The following is a 21,745-nucleotide window of genomic DNA, read 5'->3' as shown; positions in this document are numbered from 1 at the left end:
AGGGCACGACCTCACATGGTACCCTGCAGGGTTGATACAAGCCTCATCATTTGAAGAGAGAGAGGGAAAAGCCCCATGCCCAAGACCACACAGCATATGATAGCAAAGCTCGGGGTCCGTCCTTCGCATCTCCGTCCACAAAGTGTTTGTGCCAGGGAGACGGGGGTGGCCATGCAGAACCTCCTTAGTGTGGTGGGCAGCACAGCTGTGCCATACACCCGCTTCCACTGGGACAGGCATGTGTCCAACCGCTTGGCCCAAGCATAGAGTAGCTGCCCAGTAAAGAAGAGAAGGCTGGGACTGCCGCAGCTATGATGCACAAGCACAGCAATGTTTATCCTGTCGATCTGCTGAGACTCATGCTCCCTTCCTTCTCTTGTTTTTCTTCCTCGGGAGGCAGACAGGTGAGCCCACGGCTTCCTGGCCCGACAGTCTGAGGCAATGCCCACGTCTTCCAGAGACAGGGACCTGCGTCCTGGACACCAGCACTTTGACTCCTGCAGCCCCTTGAGCCAGCTCTGGCCTGGTCCCGAGCCTCAGTCAGTCAAGGGCCTTTACTACCGCAGGGCCCGAAAGGTGGGCACCCTGGACGCCTCTCCGGAGGCGGACCTCAAGAAGGAGATCCTGGTGAACGTGGGTGGCCGGCGGTACCTGCTGCCCTGGAGCACCCTGGATGCCTTCCCGCTGAGCCGCCTGAGCAGGCTCCGGCTGTGTCGCAGCTACGAGGAGATCACACAGCTCTGTGACGACTACGATGAGAACAGCCAGGAGTTCTTCTTTGACAGGAACCCCAGCGCCTTCGGGGTGATCGTGAGCTTCCTGGCCGCGGGAAAGCTGGTGCTCCTGCGGGAGATGTGCGCACTGTCCTTCCAGGAGGAGCTGAGCTACTGGGGCATCGAGGAAGCCAACCTGGAGCGCTGCTGCCTGCGCAAACTGCTGAAGAAGCTGGAGGAGGCGGCCGAGCAGCGCCGGGAGGAGGCCGTGCAGCACCAGCAGCGGCGCCAGGCCTGTCGCTCCGAAGTGCACGCTTCCCGCTGGGCCCGCAGCATGAACCAGCTGCGGGAGATGGTGGAGGACCCACAGTCAGGGCTGCCCGGGAAGGTCTTTGCCTGCCTCTCCATTCTCTTCGTGGCCACCACGGCTGTCAGCCTATGTGTGAGCACCATGCCCGATTTCAGGGCTGAGGAGGACAAGGTGAGTGGCTGCCCATCAGGGACCATGGGGCAGCCCAGAGACACTTGGGGGACCAAGAAAACGGTTTCCTTCCTTATTTTTATTTATTTTTTTTCTTTTTTTGGAGACAGGGTCTCACATAGCCCAGGCTGGCCTCAACTCGCTATTAGCGTTAAACCTTTGATCTTCCAGCCTACACCTCCCGAATGCTGGGATTGCATGCGTGTACCACCAAACCCTGTTTTATATGCTGCTGAGTTGAACCCCGGCTTCCTGCATGCTAGGCAAGCTCTCTAACCACTGAGCTGTAGACCCAGACCCTTTGGGTTGTTGTTTTAAGACAGGATCTTATGCAGCCCGGGCTGGCCTAGAACTCTCTATCTAGCCAAGGCTAGCCTTGGATTTCTGATGTTCCTGCTACCACCTCCTGAGCGCTAGACAGACATGTGTAGCTGTCCCAGCTAAACGTCTCTATTTGAATCAACAGGAGAACATGAATCTATGTGGATTATCCTATGTGGATTATATTCATTTTTTAGGCACTCCCGACATGAATATAACGTTTTCATCTTTATTGCAGGGCTTGGGGCCCTTGAGGTCACTATATGTTCCTGACTCTGATAGGAAACCCTCAATATGGACAAAGTCATGTCTGGTTTGGGGTGCTAGGAAGACCCCCCCCCGGCCACTTTCCAGGCCCTGTGATGAGGCAGAGAGTACTGCTCCCCACTGAGCCCTAGTAACCTCCTTGGTAAAGATGGGAGACATTTCACCGAAAGTTCACACTTAATGTTTATTGAGCAACTACTTCATGCCACACATTGGCTCAGAGCCCAGATCCCTGCCCATGAGCCAACCCCACTCCAGGCGGAGACTCAGTGATGGGGTATGTGTCTCCTCTTGCTATAAGCTGAGAAACAGATTATAGCAGAACCACATGGCCCTTTCTTTCTGGTTGCCACCTCCCCTCCCCCAAAAACTCTTATGTCACTGGAAAGAACCCAGAGACTGGGTATTGGCAGCCCCAATGAGCTAGGCTTGGCCACCCCTCAATAGAACAATAGTGGAAAATAGAGAGGTGATTAGTTAATGTGGCCGCATTGTGGGAAGAGAAAAAAATAAAGAGGTCCAGCGGCCCCCAAGTTCATCTTCGATGTCCACATGCATGTTGAGGCTTGTGCACCTGGACACACATGCTTTAAAATAATAGTAACAATGTGATTTAAGCACAAACCTCACTCCTATACTCTCTTTGCAGAGAGTTGTGAGATCCCAAGGGCCCCTAGGGTCCACATGGTCTGTGTCCTAATTTGCATTTTGTTGCTGTGAGAAACACCCTGATTAAAAACAAGTTGGAGCAGAAAGGGCTTATTTGGCTCCTATTTCTAGGTCACAGGCCGTCAGTGGGGAAAGTCAGGGCAAAAGCTCAAGCAGGAACCTGAAGCAGAAACCACAGATGAGGAGGAGGAAGGCTAGTTACTGTCTGGGTGCTGCTCAGCCAGCTTTGTTATGCAGCCCAGGGCCCCTAAGGGATGGTGCCGCCCATGGTAGGCTGGGCCTTCCTTCATAAATCAGCAATCAAGAAAATGCTCCCATAGTCATGTCAGTAGGCCGGTCTGGTCGAGATTGTTCCTCAACTGAGATTCTCCGAGAGCCTCTGGGCTCTGTCAAGTTGACAGCTGAAGCTAACTAGAACTAGACAGTTGCTTAAGGTAGAACATTGCTTCCTTATCACCTGACCCTCCATCACTTAGATTCTAACAGACAAGGGAGGCAGATTTAAAGCACACACACACACACACACACACACACACACACACACACACACTGCTGCATCCTTACAGATTTGCCCCACACAGTACAGTAGGATCAGAGAACATCCCAGTTGGAGAGCCAGCATGTGCCTCACACACAGTAAGTTCTGCACAAATATTTGTTGAACAAAATGTGTGTTTCGTCCGATTGACCAGTGTTTTCTCTGAAGGAAGAAGATGCATCGTGCTCAGATCCTCAGTCTAACAGCTGGTTGCCCCCTGAGTCTGTAGTTGCAGAAGGCCCTCTTCCTCAGTCTTTAGCACAAAACATGGACTAGAAGAGCCTGCTTGCCTGTGGGAATACCCACACGTGATTTGCTTTTGTTTTTATGGTTTGTTGTTGTAGTTGTTTTGTTTTTGCTTCTGAGGACTAGGGCTGAGTAAGCAGTGTCCTTACCCCAGTCAAGGACACCGGGTTCCAGCTGCTGAAAGATCACCCCTGGTCTCCACACATGTGTTTTTCTTTTCGGGGGAGAGAAGGTAGCATGGGGGAGCCAGGAGCTTCCCTGAGTAGAGGGGCGAGGGCTTTGTAGGGCTTAATGCTTTGAAAATTACAAAGAGCACAATCCCAGGCAAATTAGAGGCAGGTCACTGGTTTGCAGTCCTGGGCAGCCCAAAGCTGTCCCACAGCCACGGTGTCCTTGTGCTTATTCCCCAGAGCCACCTTTGTCCATGCTGCCCCCATCTGAGAGCAGCCTCGAGAGGGCCTAAGCTCCTGCTGGAGATGATTCAGGGAGCCAGGGAGGCTGAGGGCAGCCAACCTCAGGATCTTTGTTCTTTCAGGACAGCGCCCCTGACATTTACATAAAAAGCAGGTTGTTCCCCCTAGTCTGTGCCTTGTACTTGTCATTTGTCCTCAGGGGATAGTGGGCAGGCAGAGAGTGGCTCTTTTTAGCCAGCCGGCTGTTAAGGCTGGCCAGCTTCTCCGGAGGAGAGTCACAGGGCATGGTGATTTAATGACACCCTGAAGGATCCAGACCCTGGGGATGTGACCCATGGAAACTCAGAATCCTTGGCTTTGTCACAGCTGCCATCTGGCTGCGCCATGCTTGCTGGTCCATTTGCAGGTTGGTCGATGACCTTTGTGGCTTTTTCATTTTTGGCTAGAGGCTGGGGCTCAGTTGTTAGAGCGCTTGCCCAGCCCACATGGAGCTTTGGCTCTAGCAGGACGTAAGACCAGTGTGGCAGCACACACCTACCATCCCAGCCCCAGGAAGGCAGAGGCAGGAGGATCTGAAGTTCAAAGCCATCTTTGGCTACAGAGAGAATATGGAATGCTGCGTCCATTCCTGTATGTGTGTGTGCTTTCATTCCCCTTGGGTGTGTGAATAGGTATGACCTTGCTGAGTCTTGATTATGAGTTTAACCCCTGGAAGAGCTGTTAGGCTGTTTCCTAAATTCAAGTGCCCTGTAGCCCAGCCTACCAGCAGGTTCTGTGTGTGTGTGTGTGTGTGTGTGTGTGTGTGTGTAGGTCAGAAGACAACTTTCAGGAGCTGGTTTTCCCCTTCTACCATGTAGGTGTCAGCAGGCTGTCAAGCTTGGCTTGGTGGGAAAAGCTTTAACCCACTGAGCATCTCACTGGCCCTCATTCCTCTTTTAATCATACGGTTTTCAGGCACACATGTTGAAACCTCTTAGAAATAAAAAAAACAAAACAAAACAAACAAACAAACAAACAAAATTACACACCCCTACCAACTCACCCCTGTCACTAGACTATTTCCCTCACCTCAGAAGTTCCTTTGAGGCCCTTCCCAGTCGACCTTGAGTGTCCTGAGCAGCTGGTTTGATGGTGGGATTCCTGGAGGCGAGCCTCACCTAGTATCCAGTGCTGCCTTGTCTGGCCTCCAGCTTCCTAGGCCTCACATAGCTGTGTGGTCCTGTCGTTTCTACTGCAGTCTCCTCAGGGCTGGCTCAACTTCACAGGAAGGGGCAGTGCTTTCTTCACTACCACCAGGGACAAAGGCACACAACATGGTGGCTAACTCCCCACTTCACCTGGGATTGGGAGGGGTGGTGTCCCCAAACCAGATTTCTCTGTGCCCAAATCCAGAACGATGAGAACAACACAGAACAAACACTACAGCCCCTATAGACAGAGTGTTCCCCAGAGAGAAAGAAGTGCTTTGTTTTGCTTTTGCTTCCCTCTCTCTACCCCCGACTCCCTCGTTTCCTTCAAATATTGACAGGGCTGGACTGGACATCATGCCCTCATCTAGAGCCCCTACATCTCTCCGTCTCATGTGCCCCAGCATGGCTCAAGAGATGCCAGCTCTTGAAGGCAGGCACCAGGCTGGTTAGGATGCAAGGCAGCGCAGGATGCAGATGGAGTGACTAGGCAGGGCCAGCCTGCTGCAGTGCAGGGAGGCCGACAGCCCAGACCAGGGGAGGGAGGACAGGGTGTACATGGCTTGAATAGCCAAACGCCAGTACCAGAGGCAGTAGCGTGTCCTGCTCGGCCCTCCAGAGTCACCTTCCGGAGCTGCTGGTCACTGGAGGTAGTGTTCCCAGTTATAAGACTCAACAGAGCTGAGGAACACTCCCAGATGTCAGCAAAGTAGGCCCTGTAGGAAGGCAGCCCAGACCCCAGGACCTCTGAGGGCTCCGAAGCTGTGGGGAGAGACCCCCTTTAAGTTCCCATGCCTGAGCTAAGCTCCAAGGCTTTGGGTCCCTGATGGACCCTGGAATTTGTAGCTGGTATCCCAGGGGATTCCACCCTCTACCCTCTTCATCAAAAACTGGAGCCCAGAGACAGGCAGGGACCAACCACTTCCAGATTGCACAGCAAGTCTGTATAAAGGCTGGAGAGCCCAGACCCGAAGCTCTGAAGCCATCCGGGATCCTGATGGCAAACCTCCTAGGAAGCCGTGTCAGTGGGTCGGAAAACATATTCTGCTTCCTGTAGATAGCTAGCCTCCTGCTGACCAAGCGGGCCGGCAACTGTGACAGCGTCATGTGTATCTACTGTACACGCGAGTCCATCCTTTACAGCTGCTGTATACGTGAGTCCATCCTTTACAGCAGCCCCTCAGGCCGCTGGCCCCTGGAGGTCCAGGGAGAACCAGTAACTTCCTGAGTGAGTGACAGTGTTGGTTGGGATGTGACCCTGGGCCACATAGTCGGGGCTTCATCTGCTCCAACCCTAGAATGATTAGACCAGACAGAAGTCAGGGAGACGGGGAGAGAGCTTCCTAGCCCTGTGCATGCCATTGGGCCTTCCAGTGGTCTGGCCACCTTCTTTTTTCCTGATGGACAGACAAAACAAAACAAAACATTTCAATTTAAGACTCCTCTGGGCTTGGACACTGAGAACAAAAGAGCATTTGAATCCAAACCCCCACAGCTGTCAACATTTTGCTTTGCCCATAGGTACATAGCTCAGTTATATACTTGCTCATTTTCCAGGGTGTGTGTGTGTGTATGTACACATATATTGAAAATATTTAAAGCTGAGTTCTCAACATTTGACTCGTCCAAGGAGCTCCTGGAAAATTCTACTACTCAAGCTCAAAACCCATGTCAACTAAATTAGAGTCTCTAGGAGCAGACCTGAGCTTGAGGGCTGCAGCTCCCCAGGTGGTTTGCTGGTCAGCCAAGGCTGAGGGTGAACATCCAGCAGGATCTTATTAAAATGCAGATTATGCAGCTGGTCCTGGTGGGGAGGGGCAGGGTCCTGTTTCTCCAGGCTGGAGAAGTTGGTGGTTTTGTTTAAGGACCTTGCTGAGGAGCAGGGCATGCTGAGGTATGTCGGGAGCCCGGGGGAGGAGGGGTGGGGGGGAGGGGTGTCCAGGAGTGGGTGACACATTGGTGACTCTTGTGGCTAGGGGACAGTATCTGGGCAAAGGGTTTTGATCACACCTTTTAAAGGCTGGACAGCAGCCTCCGGACCCCCTCTGTTTAGCAGCTTCCTGCTTCCAGAACCATGTCTACTTCTCCAGTGACATCACTCCAGGACCAGCCCAGAGCCTAGCTCAAGTCTAGCCTTAGACCATTTTGTTGAATGAAGGAATTGTGGTCGTGGATAAAGACATGAAAAGGCAAAAAGCAGTGACTAAGAGACCTGGAGTGGGATGGGACAGGACATATATATATATATATGCATGTATACATATACATACATATGACACATACATGTGACCCATTTCCTGGAGTCTAATATGTAGCCACAGCCTCTGTCCAGGACATGGCTGTGTGGCTTACGGAACGAGCTGTGCATGCCTGAGCAATGCTTATGTCAGTGAAAGCGAAGGCTGATGGCTATAATGAGGAGGCCCAGGACAGGTAGCTTTAAACAAAATGGAAGTTGTTTTCTCTCTTGTGTACCAGTCCCCCCGAGGGAGGGAGCTCAGTGAGCAGCAGCTCCCACTCTGAACCCTGGTTTCTCTACTTGAATGTTTCATTCTCCCTCGGGGTGTTGGTCTTCTGTGGTAGGCTCCTTCTGGGGTCCTGGTGCCAGGAAAGAGGTCAGCATAAGGAGCTTGCAACCCTGTCTGACGCCCTTGACCCAGCAATGCACCTTCCCCAGGTGACAAGCATTTGGACAGATCTAGCTGCAACGGAGGCAGGAAATCTGGGGTTCCAGCAGGTTGGTCTGCCATGTGGCCAGCTACAGTAACCTAACAACCACGCAGGATGGACGGCTCAGCCCACAGCACATAGCGAGATCAAACTGTGCTTCTGGGGAAGTAGTTCTCCAATGGCCATGACCTATTTGGAGACCCCTTTATAGGGGTCACATATCAGCTAACCTGCATATCAGATATTTACATTATGATTCATAAAAGCAGCAAAGTTACAGTTATGAAGTAGCAGTGAAATAACGGTTGGAGGTCATGACCACAGCATGAGGAACTGTATTAAAGTGTCACAGCATTTGGAAGGTTGAGAATCATTGCTATAGGGCCTGGGAAGATGGCTGAGTTGGTTAGATGTTTGCAAGCACAAGGACCTGGGTCAGAATGCTGAGGTCCACATTAAAAGGCTGTGTGTCATGAGGAACACCTGTAATCCTAGCACTGGGGAAGCAAACACAGGCAGAGCCTTAGGGCTGGCTGGCTGGCCAGCCTCACCTACCCGGCAAGCTCCGTGCTAGTCAGAGACCTGGCCTCAGGAGAAAAACAAAAACAATGCCGCCGCCCCCCCCCCCCCCCCCCCCCCCCCCCCATAAAAAAACAAGGCTGACAGAGCCCGAACAAAGACAGCCCTGATGTTTTCTGGCCTTCACACATACACACACTGTCCACCTAGGAAGGCATTTTAGAGGGAAGCTGTCTCCTCACACACCACATGGCCACCGTGGAGCTACTTCACTGTATCTTCCCCGCTATAGCTGGCTGTCCCTCCGAACCTGTGAGCCCAGATAAATCCTTCCATAAGCCGATGGGCCGTTTGAGGAGAGCTGACTAACCCACTGCTTCTGTGGCTCTCACCGCAGGGAGAATGCGCTAGAAAGTGCTACTACATCTTCGTGGTGGAGACCATCTGTGTGGCCTGGTTCTCCCTGGAGTTCTGTCTGCGCTTTGTCCAGGCCCGGAACAAGTGCCAGTTCTTCCGCGGGCCCCTAAATGTCATCGACATTCTCGCCATCTCTCCATACTACGTGTCGCTCGCAGTGTCTGAGGAGTCCCCGGAGGCAGGCGAGAGGCAGAGTGGCAGCTCTTACCTGGAGAAAGTGGGGCTGGTGCTGCGTGTTCTGCGTGCATTACGCATCCTCTACGTCATGCGCCTGGCTCGCCACTCGCTGGGGCTGCAGACGCTGGGTCTTACTGTGCGCCGCTGCGCCCGAGAGTTTGGCCTCCTGCTGCTCTTCCTGGGTGTGGCGGTTACCCTCTTCTCCCCGTTGGTCTATGTGGCTGAGAATGAATCCGGAAGGGTCCTGGAGTTCACTAGCATCCCCGCATCCTATTGGTGGGCCATCATCTCCATGACCACGGTGGGCTATGGGGACATGGTCCCTCGCAGCGTGCCGGGCCAGATGGTGGCTCTGAGCAGCATCCTCAGTGGGATCCTCATCATGGCTTTTCCAGCCACGTCCATCTTCCACACCTTCTCCCATTCCTACCTGGAGCTGAAGCGGGAACAGGAGCAGATCCAGGCCCGCCTCCGGCGTCTTCAGAACACCAATTCGGTCAGTGAACGGGAGCTCCTGAGTGATGTAGATGACATGGTCCCCGAGGGCGTGATCTCCCCTGTCCGATATATGTAACTCCCACCACCTTCGGAATGTGCAATAGCTTCAACCCATCCCCTGGCTGAGACAATCTCCTGCCTGTCCTGGATGGACCACCTTGGGGTATGTCCTCAGAATACTGACCGACTTCCAAAGTAGGAAAGGTGCCAGGCCACGATGTCATCGGTGTGATCCTGGGCCCATCCTTTGCCCTTCCTCACCTCTCTGCCCATCATTGTGCACTGTCCATCTTGCCAGGCTGGATCAGTGTTTCGCTGTTCCTTTCCCTTCCTTGCGAACTCTATGATATTCCAGCCTGGGTTCTGATGCGCACAGAATTAATCGCCACTAAGAGCTAACTACGGAGTCTGCAGATTTCCATCTTCTCCCTCAGACCCCCTGTCCTGGGCTGCACCACCCCAGGAAACCAGAGGACTTGGGCACTGAGGCCTGCTCAGAGCTCCACAAGCCTGCAAGGCTTCCAGGCAGATCATGGGCTCTTTTAATGCTTTCGACCTACCGCCAACCACATTTCCAAGTGCCATGGAAGGGCCCACTCTTCTAGAGGCTCTTAACTAAGAAGGACGCCCTCGCCATTACAGTCAATACTGTCGGGGTCTCATGGCTGCTGTCACCTATGACATGCCTGGGGACCTGGGCAGGAGGGCTACCTGCAGGTACCCAGTTGGCCAGCTGGGCTCTTGGTGGACATTCTTTAGTAACTCAGCTCTTAGCCTTGACAAGGAAACTCTGAGAGCTATACAATGTCCCTTCAGAGAATGATAGCACCAGGAACAACCTCAGTCAACTGAATGTCACTGACACAGCTCAGCAGGACAGCCTTAGGCCTGCCTGGTTTCATCTCTCTACACCTGACCCGAACGGATGTAGGATGAGCATTCCTGGACATTCTTGTGTGTGTCCACATATCCATGTGCTTATCAGTCCACAGATTCAAGCCTGGGATCCACAGAGGAGGCAGATCACTATGGACAAGACTTATAGAGACGAACAGAAATAAGCAGCGACCTCTGAGCTGCCCGTGCCCCAAAGTTTTCCAAGAGACGGGGGCTAATGCTGGAGGGACACTCGGGGGCACAGGGCTGTAAGGCAGGCTTACAGGGTGAGGAGGCGATGGGCCTCAGAGCACTGTGGCTGTACTGGGGGTGAGGACAAGGATGACAGTTCAAGGGGTCATGAGACCAGGCTGAAGTGGGAGTGACAGCCATCCAGAAATAACCTGTGGGTTCCCCTCCTTCAAGACACTACCAAGCTGGCACAGAACATCTGGGAGACATCTCTGTGGCACTTCTCAGGAGGAACACAGCCTTACCATCATTCATTATTTGCTGTGAGGGACACAAGTAGGTGACAGCAGATAGACAGGACCCTGTGAATGTGACATGGCTCATGTGTGAGTACAGTCAACGCTGCAGTCCTGCTAACATGTGCCTGGCTATTGGTCCTTCTGACAGTACTGAGCTGAGCCCTGCTGTTGCCAGGCCCACACTTCCCCTAATTGCAGCACCAATGGCTCGGCCCAGAGAAGTCACAGCATCTAACGCAAAGTGTGTCTTGCCCATGTGGGAACTCTCACGTCCTCTGACTCCCCCAATAGATGCACACACATGTCCCCATCCCTCTAGACCTCAAGGTTCAGGGAGCAACCTTACTCCTTCCAAGCAAGGCCTTTGTATCACACTAGGAGAGCTGACGCATGCTGCTCTGCTTCAGAAATCAGCTAGCAGAGTCCTGGGGGTACCTGGACATATCTTAGGAACATATTAAAAATAGCTGTGTTAAATCTTTTGTTCCAGGCTAGTTTATTATTTTTTTGACAGGATCTCACAGTTGTAATCCTCCTGCCTCAACCTCCTAGTTCCCAAGTTAACATTTTTACAGCTATCATTAGGCAAAACACTATAAACAGTCAGTTTTTCCTTTCTGCTCTTAAGGACAGACAGCACAGGTACCTCTGAGACCAGGGTGTTTCTTTCTCTCTCTCTCTCTCTCTCTCTCTCTCTCTCTCTCTCTCTCTCTGTCATACTGTGGGTGTGTCCCTTTGTCTCCCTGTAACCCGCAGAGTTGGGCCAGATCTGTGGATCTCTGGCTGAGGTTCCACAGAATCCTCTTGGGGGTTGCTGTTGTTGGGGGAAGACCAGCCAAAGAGGCAGAAGTCCCATTGGCCAGTGATGATCACATCCTCACACAATGTCTAGAAGAATACAAAAATGTCTAGACTCCTCCTTGCCCCCAAACCAGGGCTGTGTCAAAACCACAGGCTACTTACAGGGCTTTTAGGACAGCAGCATGGCCACCAGCAGTCCCTTCAAAAGATGATCAGTGTGTATCCGGTGGGCATGCACTTCAGAAGGCAGAGTGTCCACTGATTCCATTTGCTTCTCAAAGGAAGAGTCTCCAAACAGGGAAATCAGCTCTAGCATCAGTCAACTCCCCCTTGGAAGATGGAGAGACCTAGGCCCAGGAGAGGGAAAGCCACCTGCTTCTGGCCACACAGCTGGCTTGTCTCATTACATTCAAGTATCTAGTACATTCTGCTGCCATCCTGGGCTCAAGGAAAACAGGGCCTTGTGCTTGGAGAATGTGTTTGAGAGGAAAAGGAAGAAGTGGTTCGCCACACTGCCCTGAGCCGAGTGGCTGAGATACTGTGGTGTGTCCTGGGCACAGGAGACATGGGGATTGACTTGCTGGACCAGCTCTTCCTCACATATCGAACTGAAATCCTGCAGGAGGCCACCCGTAGTTCCTCCCAGCACAGGCCACTCCTGTGAACTTGCTGCAAAGACTTCTAACCTGGAGATGAGCTGGGAAGGCCACACAGAAAGAGGGACACAGCATTCAGTCTGCCGGCTCTTCGCCAGCCACCATGCCTGGTGGCTCATTCCAGATTTGCCTGCCCGCAGAGCTCTTTTCCTGTCACCAGATTGCTATCTCTCAAGTACCACACCCAATCCTTCCCATGATGCACTGCATGCCTCACTGTGGAGCCTGTCCATATCTCCCACTCCTCATGGAGACTTGGGGAAGTAGACACATTCTGGGTGGTCTCTGGCCTTCAGCCTGTGGGTTTGTACCGGTTCATGTGAAAAACATATGAGATACAATGAGTCCCAGTGAATCTTTCCCCCTTTAGAAGAAAGAGGAAAGGGGGAGGGAGGAAAAATTATTATCGATGAGGGGGGCAGTCCGTTTCTTTGGGAGGTGATCCCAGGACACACGATGGAGAGTAGAAACTGAGGAAGGAGTCAGGGAGAGCTGGCCTGGTCCAAAGATTGAAATAAAGTGGTCGCATTGGTTTTTGTCTGCTGCCTGCCTGCACCAGGCCAAGTAGAATGTTCCAGCTTGGCTGGCCAGCCTGAAGGGCCCCTGTGAGGAGAGCATACCCTTTTACAGGTCCCTAAGACTCAGTATTCCCAACCCTGGGCAGCTTCCACAGAGCCTAAAGTAGGGCCTTGATGAGAAAGGGTCCCACCTCTGCCTTATGTAGGTGTGGAGAGAAAGAACATAGGAGGGGACGTGACTTGGGGGCATATCACGAGGGCTGGCACAGGCTCTGACTCCTAGCTCCGGCGCTTCCAGCCCTGGGTGGCCTGCTCTCTGCCCAGTGCCTGTCTTTACCCAGCTCTGACATCTAGCCAAGGAGTACAATGCCAGTTAAAAATAAAACAAAAGTCACCAGCTTTGCCCTGCAACTGCCTTCTTCTGAGGACACATAGAGAACTCAGAGCCACCACTTTGGGACTCGCTGTAAGGAGGGCACAGCCAAGGGGGCAAGGGTGCCATGTGACACGAGTTGGGACAGTGTGGGCCCTCAACTAAAAATAGCCCATCTCACTGCCTTCACTGTGTTAGCAGTGACCTGCCTGAAGGAGACCCCTGGGAGACTCAGGATGCCATCTGCACTTGCTGGTTGAGCTTTTGGGACCCTGCATACCTCTGAATTAAATATTAAAACAACATTTAAAAAGGAGGTACATGACTTCTCTGGTATGTCAGGGCCACCCCAGTCACTGGGGTTGACCTTGAGGACATGGAAGGGTTCTCTGAGAGGAGAATAGTAGAAGGCAGGCCACCCATCCCAAGCCATCTGAAAGACTTATGTCAGAAGTTAGGGTAAGTTAAGTCGGGTATGGTGGTATATGCCTGTAACCCCAGTATTCTAGAGGCAGCGGAAGCAGGAGGACTGTCAAAGTTCAAGACTAGACTGCACTGACTCCAGCCTGGGCTACATAAAAACTCTGAGGCCAACCTGGGATATTTGGAGAATCACAACTAGCCCTCCATGTCTACCAAGAGAATCTGTGGAGAAGCCTTGAGCAAGAGTGTGCACAGCCCTGGAAACCTCCCACCTCAGCAGGAAATCAGAGCCGGGATCCCTTCACAGTCTCTGAAACCCCATTAAAAACTCCTGCGGAGAGGCATGACCACAGGAGAAGCAGCACCCATCCAGCTTGCTTATCCCTGGGCAACTGGAGCTGGAGACCCTGGGAGGGGTGGGGAGGTCCCTGAACAGTTATGTAGACAGACAAGCTAACTCTCCACTGGACAAAACCGTGCTTCTCTCTTCTGCCACTCTCCTGACCCAGGGATGATGACAGCTCTGGCCACTTTTGAGAGCACATCAGGAATCTCAGTTTGCATGAGCTGATTCCAACTTGAGGAAGCTCCATTCATACTTCATCAAACAGGTAAACAAAAGGAGAACTCTTAGTTCTAAGAACTGACAATCCAGGTAGACTTCAGAGCAGTTCCATCCAGGGGTTCTGCCAATACCATCAAACAAGCTCATCTTCACTGCATCTTCCCTCTGTGTTTCTGGGTATATCACTTTCACCCTAGGCTTTCCTCACAGACACAAGATGGCTGTGCTAGCTCCGAATTTCATACTTTCATCCCACCAGAGGTCCTGAGGAGAGAATGCTCCCTTTATCCAAGAATCCCAAGCATGTCTCACTGGCCCTAAGTGGGTTACACGCACATCCTAATCCTGTTACTGTGGCACCAACTGGTTCACGAGGCTTTAGCCTCACCCAGGAGAAGAAGATAGGCTCAGTCACACATCTGACAATGGGGCAGTGAGGTCCCTGGGGAGATGAGAGAGCTGCTCCACAAGAGAGCGGAGGATGTGGGGTAGCATCCACAGGGAGGACACAGGGCCCATCAGGGATGCTGGGCCCCATGCCTTCACATCTAATCATCACTAACCTCACCACAGCCTCCTCCCCCTTTGTGAGGAAACTGAGGCACAAGGAGTTGAGGGAGATATCCTAAGGTCACCAGGTGATGGATTTAGGAATTAAGCCCGGCTTGCATAGCTCCAGCTTCCTGGCTCCTTACTCACCCCACGGTCCTTCGTCAAATGGTCCTCTGACCACAAACACAAGGTCAGCATCTAATGTCTGTATGATGGACTGCAGGGTGAAGACTCCTCCTAACAGTAGCCATCGTTTAGGGATGTAGGCCAATTGGCAGTTTGCCTAGCATGTGTCAAGCCTTTGGTTTGATTCCCGGAACTGCGGGCAGCAGGTGTGGGGGTACATGGCAGCAGTCGTGGTGCCAGGAGGCGGAGACAGGGGGATCAGCACTACTGTGAGGCCAGCGGGGACTATGTGGTGAGATCCTGTCCTGAAATTAAAAACAAAAACAAACAAACAAACAAAAACTACCGGCCAGGGAAGGAATTTTTAAATATCCACAAAGCCCGGGCACAGATGCTATGCTCACAGTGCTTTCTTCATAATTGTTAGGTGGGTGGCTGAGATGTCCTCAGTGGGAGTGGACACACACTGGTCTGCCTGGTGATGAGCAATCAGTCAGTGCTTTCAGACTGGGCGGGGTGGGGGGGGCTGTGTCCCTAAGGAAACAGGGATAAGGCAGGGGCATCTGGGAAGTCTACCTCTGCCTGGTTTGATGTGACCTGGGGTCTCTTACTTGACCTGGCTACGCAGGGATCCCCCTGCCTCTGCCTCCCCAGCACTGCAAGTGCTTTGCATACGGAGGTGTGTCTCTGACCTCACCGAGTCCTGTTTAGAGCACGGTTCTGTTCTCACCTAGACCCATTTCTGTGAAGAGACCCTACCATGCTAGGTTTCCACTCACAGCTTACCTGCACTCCCCTACACACACACACACACACACACACACACACACACACACACACACACACTCAGTGCAGGAGACTCAAAGGGAGGGGATGATGATAAGAATAGTCTTCCCTCCAGGACTGATGACAGACAGGACCGGAAGACAACCCATCATCAGCTTGCAGCCTGGATGGCTATGACTCACATTTAATTGCCACATGAGGAAACTGAGAACTGCAGAGGCACAGCAGAGCCTTGGTCTCAAGGCCAGCTGGGAGCTGATGTAACCTATCCTGGCTCACACCTATAAGGCTTCTTGAGGGCCTTCTCCCCACCCACAGCCCAAGCCTGTGGGAATTTTTCTAGACCTCAGCAGGCTTTGCACCGTGCTGTCCTTGGGTTTTCTTCATTCCAGAGGCAGAGAGAAGGCCCTCAAGAAGCCTTATAGGTGTGAGCCAGGATAGGTTACATTAGCTCCCAGCTTAAATAAGCTTATGTCAGCAAAACTTCACCCAGGGGGATCAGGTCAAGAAGACATTCACAAACCCCATCACCCTGAGATAATGGAGTCCAGCAAAAAGAGCCAGGCAGATACTGTGAAATGAGAAGACTGGCTGGGGAGGGAAGGATGGGCAGGCCCATGGGTACAGCGAAGGGACAAAGAGTACTTCTTGGCAGATTGCAGCAGAGTTAATGTCATTTTGAATAACTTGTTTACTCAGTGATTATGTGATTAATGGGTACTGCAGGACATAAAACCAAAGCACAGTGGCTGGGGCATTTCTGGGCCTGGCCGCTATCACCACTGCCATAGAAATAGTTAATCAACTTAAGTTGTCTCCTGGGGTAAATAGTGTGTAGCTAGTGGGCGAATGGATAGATGTGGGGTTTCTGGAGCCCTTCATCTCTGGAAAAGTTTAAGCATGAGAAATGATCCCAAAAGTGGCAAAAAAAAAAGTTACCACCACCCTTGTGTCCCCTCTTTCAGCAAGAGCCTCCTGAGCACCCAGCTCTCCTCTGTTGCAGCCCTTCCTGCTCTCCTGGCCTTTACTTACCCTGATGACCCCTGTGACCTCCCCAAGCATGCAGACCTACAATCCCCCACCCCCAATGGCAGGGGATGCTGTTCTGATCTTGGCAGCAGCCAGGAGCTGTAGAGCAGAGGCAGAGGCAGCTGAGCTAGGAGGAAACTGAAGCAACCTCACCTGGCCCTCGCCTTACAGGGTAGCAAAAGAGGGCTCAGAGGTGTCAAAACCAAGGTCGTGGTAAAGGATCAGCATCCCTGGCCAGCTACTGAGTTGGCAGCGTACCAACAGCAGGCAGCCTCACTGTGTTCCTCCAGAAGGCCTGCCTTACCATGTAGAAATGACCACATCTCTGCTGAGGCCCAAGCTCAGTGTGCAGTGGGAGATGGCTCAGCAGGCAAAGGCCTTCAAACCCAGGGACCTAAGTTCAATTCCCCAGACCCACTTCCTGAAAACTGCCCTGACTTCCACTTGTAGGAGTTCATCTGCATCTACATGAGAGCACACATGCATACACACTTTTTTTTTCCAGTTTTTTAAAATTAAAGCTTTGTGGTAGTGCATACATTGTGGAGTGAAGAGAGGAGAACCCGAGGGGCTCAATGGCCAGCCAGCCCAGTCACAGAGCCCAAGGACTGCGTGAGAGACCCTGTCTCAAAATATATGATGGAAGTGATTGAGGAAGCCAGATGCCCATGCCCACCTCTGCTCCCACCTGCACACTCATGCACACACACACACACACACACACACACACACACACACACACACAAAGCATTCGTTTGTCCTCTAGATCTGGGTGGAGACACTTCGTTTAAAATTAATTCTCAGTTCCACCCATTTTCCTGCAAATGTCATTTCATTATTCTTTCTGGCTACACATAGTTCTGTTGTGTCTATGTAGTGTACTTTTGTTATCCATTCATCAGTTGACAGACATCTAGACAGGTTCTGTTTCCTGGCTATTGTGAACAGAGCAGCAATGAACACCGACATGCTGGTCCCTCTGTGGTAGGACTCGGACTCTTGGCTAAATGTTCAGCTGTGTACAGCTAAGCTGTATGGAAGGTTTTTTGGTTTTTTGGTTTGTTTGTTTTTAGAGAAACCCACCACACTGGCTTCCTTAGTAACTGTGGAACTTCTCAATCCCAGAGGGATTAAATGTCTCCTTAGGGAATGGGGAGGGAAGGTTTAAAAAGACAAGAAGGCAACAAAATATAAGCGACAGGAGGAGGCAGTGAGGCTGGGGCAGACTTGGGAGTTGGGAATGCACCTCTCCCCTCCCCCCCCCCCCCCCCCCCCCCCCCGCAAGCGTGCATGTTGGTGGAACAGAGGCCTGGGGGAGGAAGATCAACCAATCAATCAAAACAAAGCTTTTGTATACCAGTCTAAACTAAAAACATTAAGATACAGGCTGGAGAGATGGCTCAGAGGTTAAGAGCATGGCTGCTCTTCCAGAGGTCCTGAGTTCAATTCCCAGCACCTACATGATGACTTACAACCTTCTATAATGAGATCTGGTGGCCTCTTCTGGCGTGCAGGTGTACATACAGACAGAACACTGTATATATAATAAATCTTTTTTTTAATATTAAGATATACATTAAATATCACAGCACTCCCATAGAACTTTTGCATAGCCTGGCATGGTGGGAGCCATGGTGGCTCTACCACAGAGCAACCCCCCCCCTCAGCCCCTGCCCCACGTGTGCTTCAGCTCCTCCCACAATCTGTAATACAGAATGGGGCATGAATGATACATAAACAGGTGACATGCTGGGCTGTTTAAGGAGTAGTGGAATCTACAAATCAGGTAGGCACACATGGATTTTTCTCCCACGTGTATTCTGACCTGCTGACATTTGTCTCTGCAGATTGTGACCCACTGGCTCAGGGACTAGAATCTCCCTCCACAAGAGTCTGTCAGTGTGCACACAGGCCCAGAGGCTGACCATGTGGGCACAGGCTGGAGACAGAGAGAGAGAGAGAGAGACCAGCCTGGCCCTGACTGATAGCTCTGGTAGGTAAAAAACATCTGTATCCACTGACAGTCAACAGAGAAAACAAGAGACCAATAGGATGGTCACATGGACTTTTGTGGAGGCTGGAGAGTCATCTGATTGGCTGTCTGAATACCTGGGCTGCTCCACTTTTACCCCAAAACCAATACCAGGGCTTCAGTGGTCTAAGCCCTGGTCATAGCAGAAGGCTCTGGAACCAAAGCACTGGTGTCCGCTCCTGGGAAGAGGGTGCCAAGTGTAACACTGCTGGCCCACTCTGCCATGTCCCGCATGGGGATGCTTGCCTTCTTCACCCACCCCAACTCGAACACCATTCCCCAGAACGGCATCAGACCCCCAGGAAACGTGTGCATCCCTTAGCTGGCCACGTTCCCCCAGAACACTGCACATCAGTGCCAGCCTTGGCCAGCGTCACCAGGCCCCTCCATGACAGGACTCTGGCTCTGAACTGGAAAAGAGAGGATGCAGATAGCTTTGGACTGCAGAATGGGGGTGCAGGGCCAAACTGTGCTCCCTGAACTCTGAGGCTGTTGTGCTCCCACCCGGGGGTGGCAAGGCCCCAGGTTTGCAGCTGCGGCATCTACAGGCATGTTCACAGCTTGTGCCACCCTGGAGGAAAGGGAGGGATCAGCGTCCACCCTGCACCACGGTGGGCAGCGGGGTAAGGACCCCTGGTGTCTGCTGCCACCCTGCACCCTTCAACACAGACGCTTAACTTGCAGAACACCGAAATGGCCAGGACAAGCGAAGCCTCTGACCAGGTGACAGGACCCATGTGTTCCTAGTTCTGCTGAGCCTAAGCCCTGGAAAGGAAGGGAGTCAGGCCTCACAGCCAAGAAAACACTCCCACCCTGCCCGCACACCCCACCTGGACCTGCCCCAGCACATGGGCCCCCATTTGTAGTAGCATAAAAGGCTCCCCACAATGACCCACCCCCTCAATACGCCCCAACACATGGACCACTAGAGGTCATTTCTTTATTCAAACTAGACATACAAGAGCCTCCACTCCTCAATGGTTGGGTGGTACAGGACTCCACCCCCCACCAGCTCCCCCTTTCACTCCCCCAACCCTCCCCTGCTAATTCCAGCCTTGCCCTCCCTCACTATGCTCTCCACCTCCCCTTGCTCTTCCCCCAGTATGTCCTCCCGTTGTGGAGATCCAATTCCATTTCTGTCCTTGTCGAAGTCGGCATCAGTGTCTGAATTTGCCCACCAACGGCTTTGAGGGCCAGGCCCCCAGGCCCTGCTGTTCTAGGAGCAGAGACAGCTGCTGGCGAGCTTCCCTGTAGGGCACAGCCTAGGGAGGAGGGGGAAGGGGAGGGACCAGGGTGAGTGAGAGATTTGCTGAGAGAGCTGTGGGTGGAGGGAAGGGCTGGAGAGAAGAGAAGTCCACCTTGGCAGCCTCATAGGTCTTCAGAGACAGGAGCTGGGGCTCCTCCAGAGCTCTGGCAACCTGGCGGAAGGCTGCGAGAAAGGCCGCTTTACAGAGACGGGACGGGGGCCCAATGCTGGCCCTGAGAAAAGACATACAGTGGTCACTGGGAAAGAACGGTCGGTCTCCCCACGCCACTCACACAATCCCCTCCTACTCAGTGCCTGTGTCAGCAGTCACAGGAGGCAACGGCCACTGCAGGGCTCTTGTCCTGTGAGCAGGGCCTTGGGGTTCTCTAGCCCTGAGCTCCCTGCCAAGGCTCACTCCCACAGGGCCCTCTCCTCACTCGGTCTTCACACGTCCAGTGGCCACGTCAACAACTTCAATGTCAGGATCCCCCTGGCTCCAGTTGAGGCTCAGGCCATTGCAGGTACTGGGCATGGGGTCAGAGGGGGCCACCAGGGGCCCGGCAAACAGGTGCAAGGTGGTGCGGACATATGGGCACGGAAGACAGGATCCCAAGACACTGTCTAGTCTAGGCCGGGAATGAATGGCCCTGTTCAGAGTTGGGGGGTCATGGCAGGGGTCAGCTGTGGGTAGAAAGCACAGGATGTTGCCTGAGTCAGCACATCCTCCATACCACCCGGAGCCCGGTGTCTGTGCTTGCACTCTGTGCCCCTCACCTAGGACAAGACTGGTGGCATAGAGGGGTGGCAGGAAGTGGGCTAGCAGCCCACCGCCCAGCCCAAGGATGGCCCAGCGTGCCAGCTTGTCACTGGCCGAGAGGCAGCCCACGTGGGTATCGCGGAGGGCGGGTGCCACATAGGATACGGGCTTCAGCTGCCCACAGACATGGGCCTGCAGGCGGAAGGCTGGGTTGTGCAGGACACTGTCTTCTGAGGCCAGTGGGAGGCTAAGGAGAGAAGGGGGAGAGGAAGCCCAAAATCAGGTTACTCTTTACACCCTGGCTCCCCACAACGGAAACAGGGGCCTCCCAGCCCAGGCCACGTACTAGATGTCATGGGCTGCCCCCTTGGGGGTGTTGCTCACATACAGGTGCAGAAAGACCCCAGGCTTGAGTGCGAAGGGGGGCCCGGGCCCAGGCTGGAGGGCCAGCACCGACCTCTCCTTGCCCTTGGGACCCCCCTGTGTGGCCAGCAGGAGCTGCCGGAAGAAGAACCTGGGAGTGCCAGGGAAAGGGGGCTGTGGTAGTGGTCCTCGGCAACCTGCCACAGAACCCTCCTGCCTGCCCCTCACCTCAGCAGGGCCCTGCGGGCGATGACCAGACTATGGCAGTCATGGAGCCGCCGGCCTGAGAACTCCAGCCAGCCAGCACAGCTGCTGCTGCCTGTACCCAGGGCCACCAGCTCGTAGGTCTCTCTGGAGTGACCGATGGTACCTTGCACCTCTGTGCAGGAAGGGACAGGGAAAACTCAGGCCGGGAACCTGAGCTAGTCTGCAGAGCTGGGGTGGGGAGCAGAGCAAGTCCTACCCCTCTCCAGGATGACTGCGGCCACTGTTCCTTTACAGGCCTGGTATGGCGAACTCTCATGCAGTAGTCGGTCCAGGCCGGCGCTGACCACAGCTGCACAGCGCTGCTCATGGGTCAGGATGTTCTCTGCGCAATGACCACAGGACATTTGCAAGGTGCAAAAGCCACGCTTCCTCCAACTTTTCCTCTTGCCCTGAGAGCAGGCAGACACCCAGAGTTTGAACCAAGCGCCTACCTACCTATGCTGAGGGAGGTGAGCAGAGGCTGGCGGGGAGTCACAGGGGGCTCTGGAAGAGACAAGAGGGGATGGCTGCATGGGTCCTGGGTCCTCCTGACCTCTGGAAGGCCAGAGAGAGGAGGTAGTCTCCACCTTACAAACAGGGTCCACCGTAAGAGCAGCTGCTCTTCTGCTCCCTGCCTCCAGGGTAGGACACCAGAGGTGGCACAGTTCTCCACGCTGATGCCCACGTGTGGCTGCACACATACACACACATACACACACACACACACACCACACACACACACACACACCGCACACACACATACAGACACAACACAAACACACATCACAT

General features: G+C 53.2%; 2 protein-coding genes across 2 annotated transcripts in view; one reads left to right on the top strand and one right to left on the bottom strand.

Moving 5' to 3' along the window:
• The first annotated feature begins 441 nt into the window (after nucleotides 1-441).
• On the top strand, nucleotides 442-9,423 carry Kcng4 (potassium voltage-gated channel modifier subfamily G member 4). Its single transcript, XM_055621387.1, has 2 exons — nucleotides 442-1,194; nucleotides 8,422-9,423. The coding sequence occupies exons 1-2, from the start codon at nucleotides 442-444 to the stop codon at nucleotides 9,190-9,192; spliced, it is 1,524 nt and encodes a 507-aa protein (XP_055477362.1). The 3' UTR covers nucleotides 9,193-9,423.
• A 10,078-nt stretch (nucleotides 9,424-19,501) lies between these two features.
• Nucleotides 19,502-21,745, bottom strand: part of Adad2 (adenosine deaminase domain containing 2) — a 3,704-nt gene continuing 1,460 nt past the window's right edge. Inside the window, exons 3-10 of the mRNA XM_055620741.1 lie at nucleotides 21,413-21,460; nucleotides 21,174-21,299; nucleotides 20,939-21,089; nucleotides 20,694-20,861; nucleotides 20,365-20,594; nucleotides 20,028-20,271; nucleotides 19,703-19,823; nucleotides 19,502-19,606 (exon numbers count right to left, since the gene is read on the bottom strand). Of these exons, the coding sequence (XP_055476716.1) occupies nucleotides 19,502-19,606; nucleotides 19,703-19,823; nucleotides 20,028-20,271; nucleotides 20,365-20,594; nucleotides 20,694-20,861; nucleotides 20,939-21,089; nucleotides 21,174-21,299; nucleotides 21,413-21,460 (1,193 nt within the window). The remainder of the gene's footprint in view (nucleotides 19,607-19,702; nucleotides 19,824-20,027; nucleotides 20,272-20,364; nucleotides 20,595-20,693; nucleotides 20,862-20,938; nucleotides 21,090-21,173; nucleotides 21,300-21,412; nucleotides 21,461-21,745) is intronic.

The sequence above is a fragment of the Psammomys obesus genome, unplaced genomic scaffold (genome assembly GCF_907164565.1).
Source record: "Psammomys obesus unplaced genomic scaffold, mPsaObe1.curated_primary_1811, whole genome shotgun sequence".
Classification (NCBI taxonomy): Eukaryota; Metazoa; Chordata; class Mammalia; order Rodentia; family Muridae; genus Psammomys; species Psammomys obesus.
Note: the sequence above shows the minus strand (reverse complement) of the source record. Positions and strands in the feature narration are given on the sequence as shown.

Excerpts from the sequence above, each read along its gene's own strand:
- Kcng4 (XM_055621387.1), top strand. The coding sequence starts at position 442 with ATGCCCACGTCTTCCAGAGACAGGGACCTGCGTCCTGGACACCAGCAC. Across the intron at positions 1,195-8,421 it reads TCAGGGCTGAGGAGGACAAG|GGAGAATGCGCTAGAAAGTG; the intron begins GTGAGTGGCTGC and ends CTCTCACCGCAG.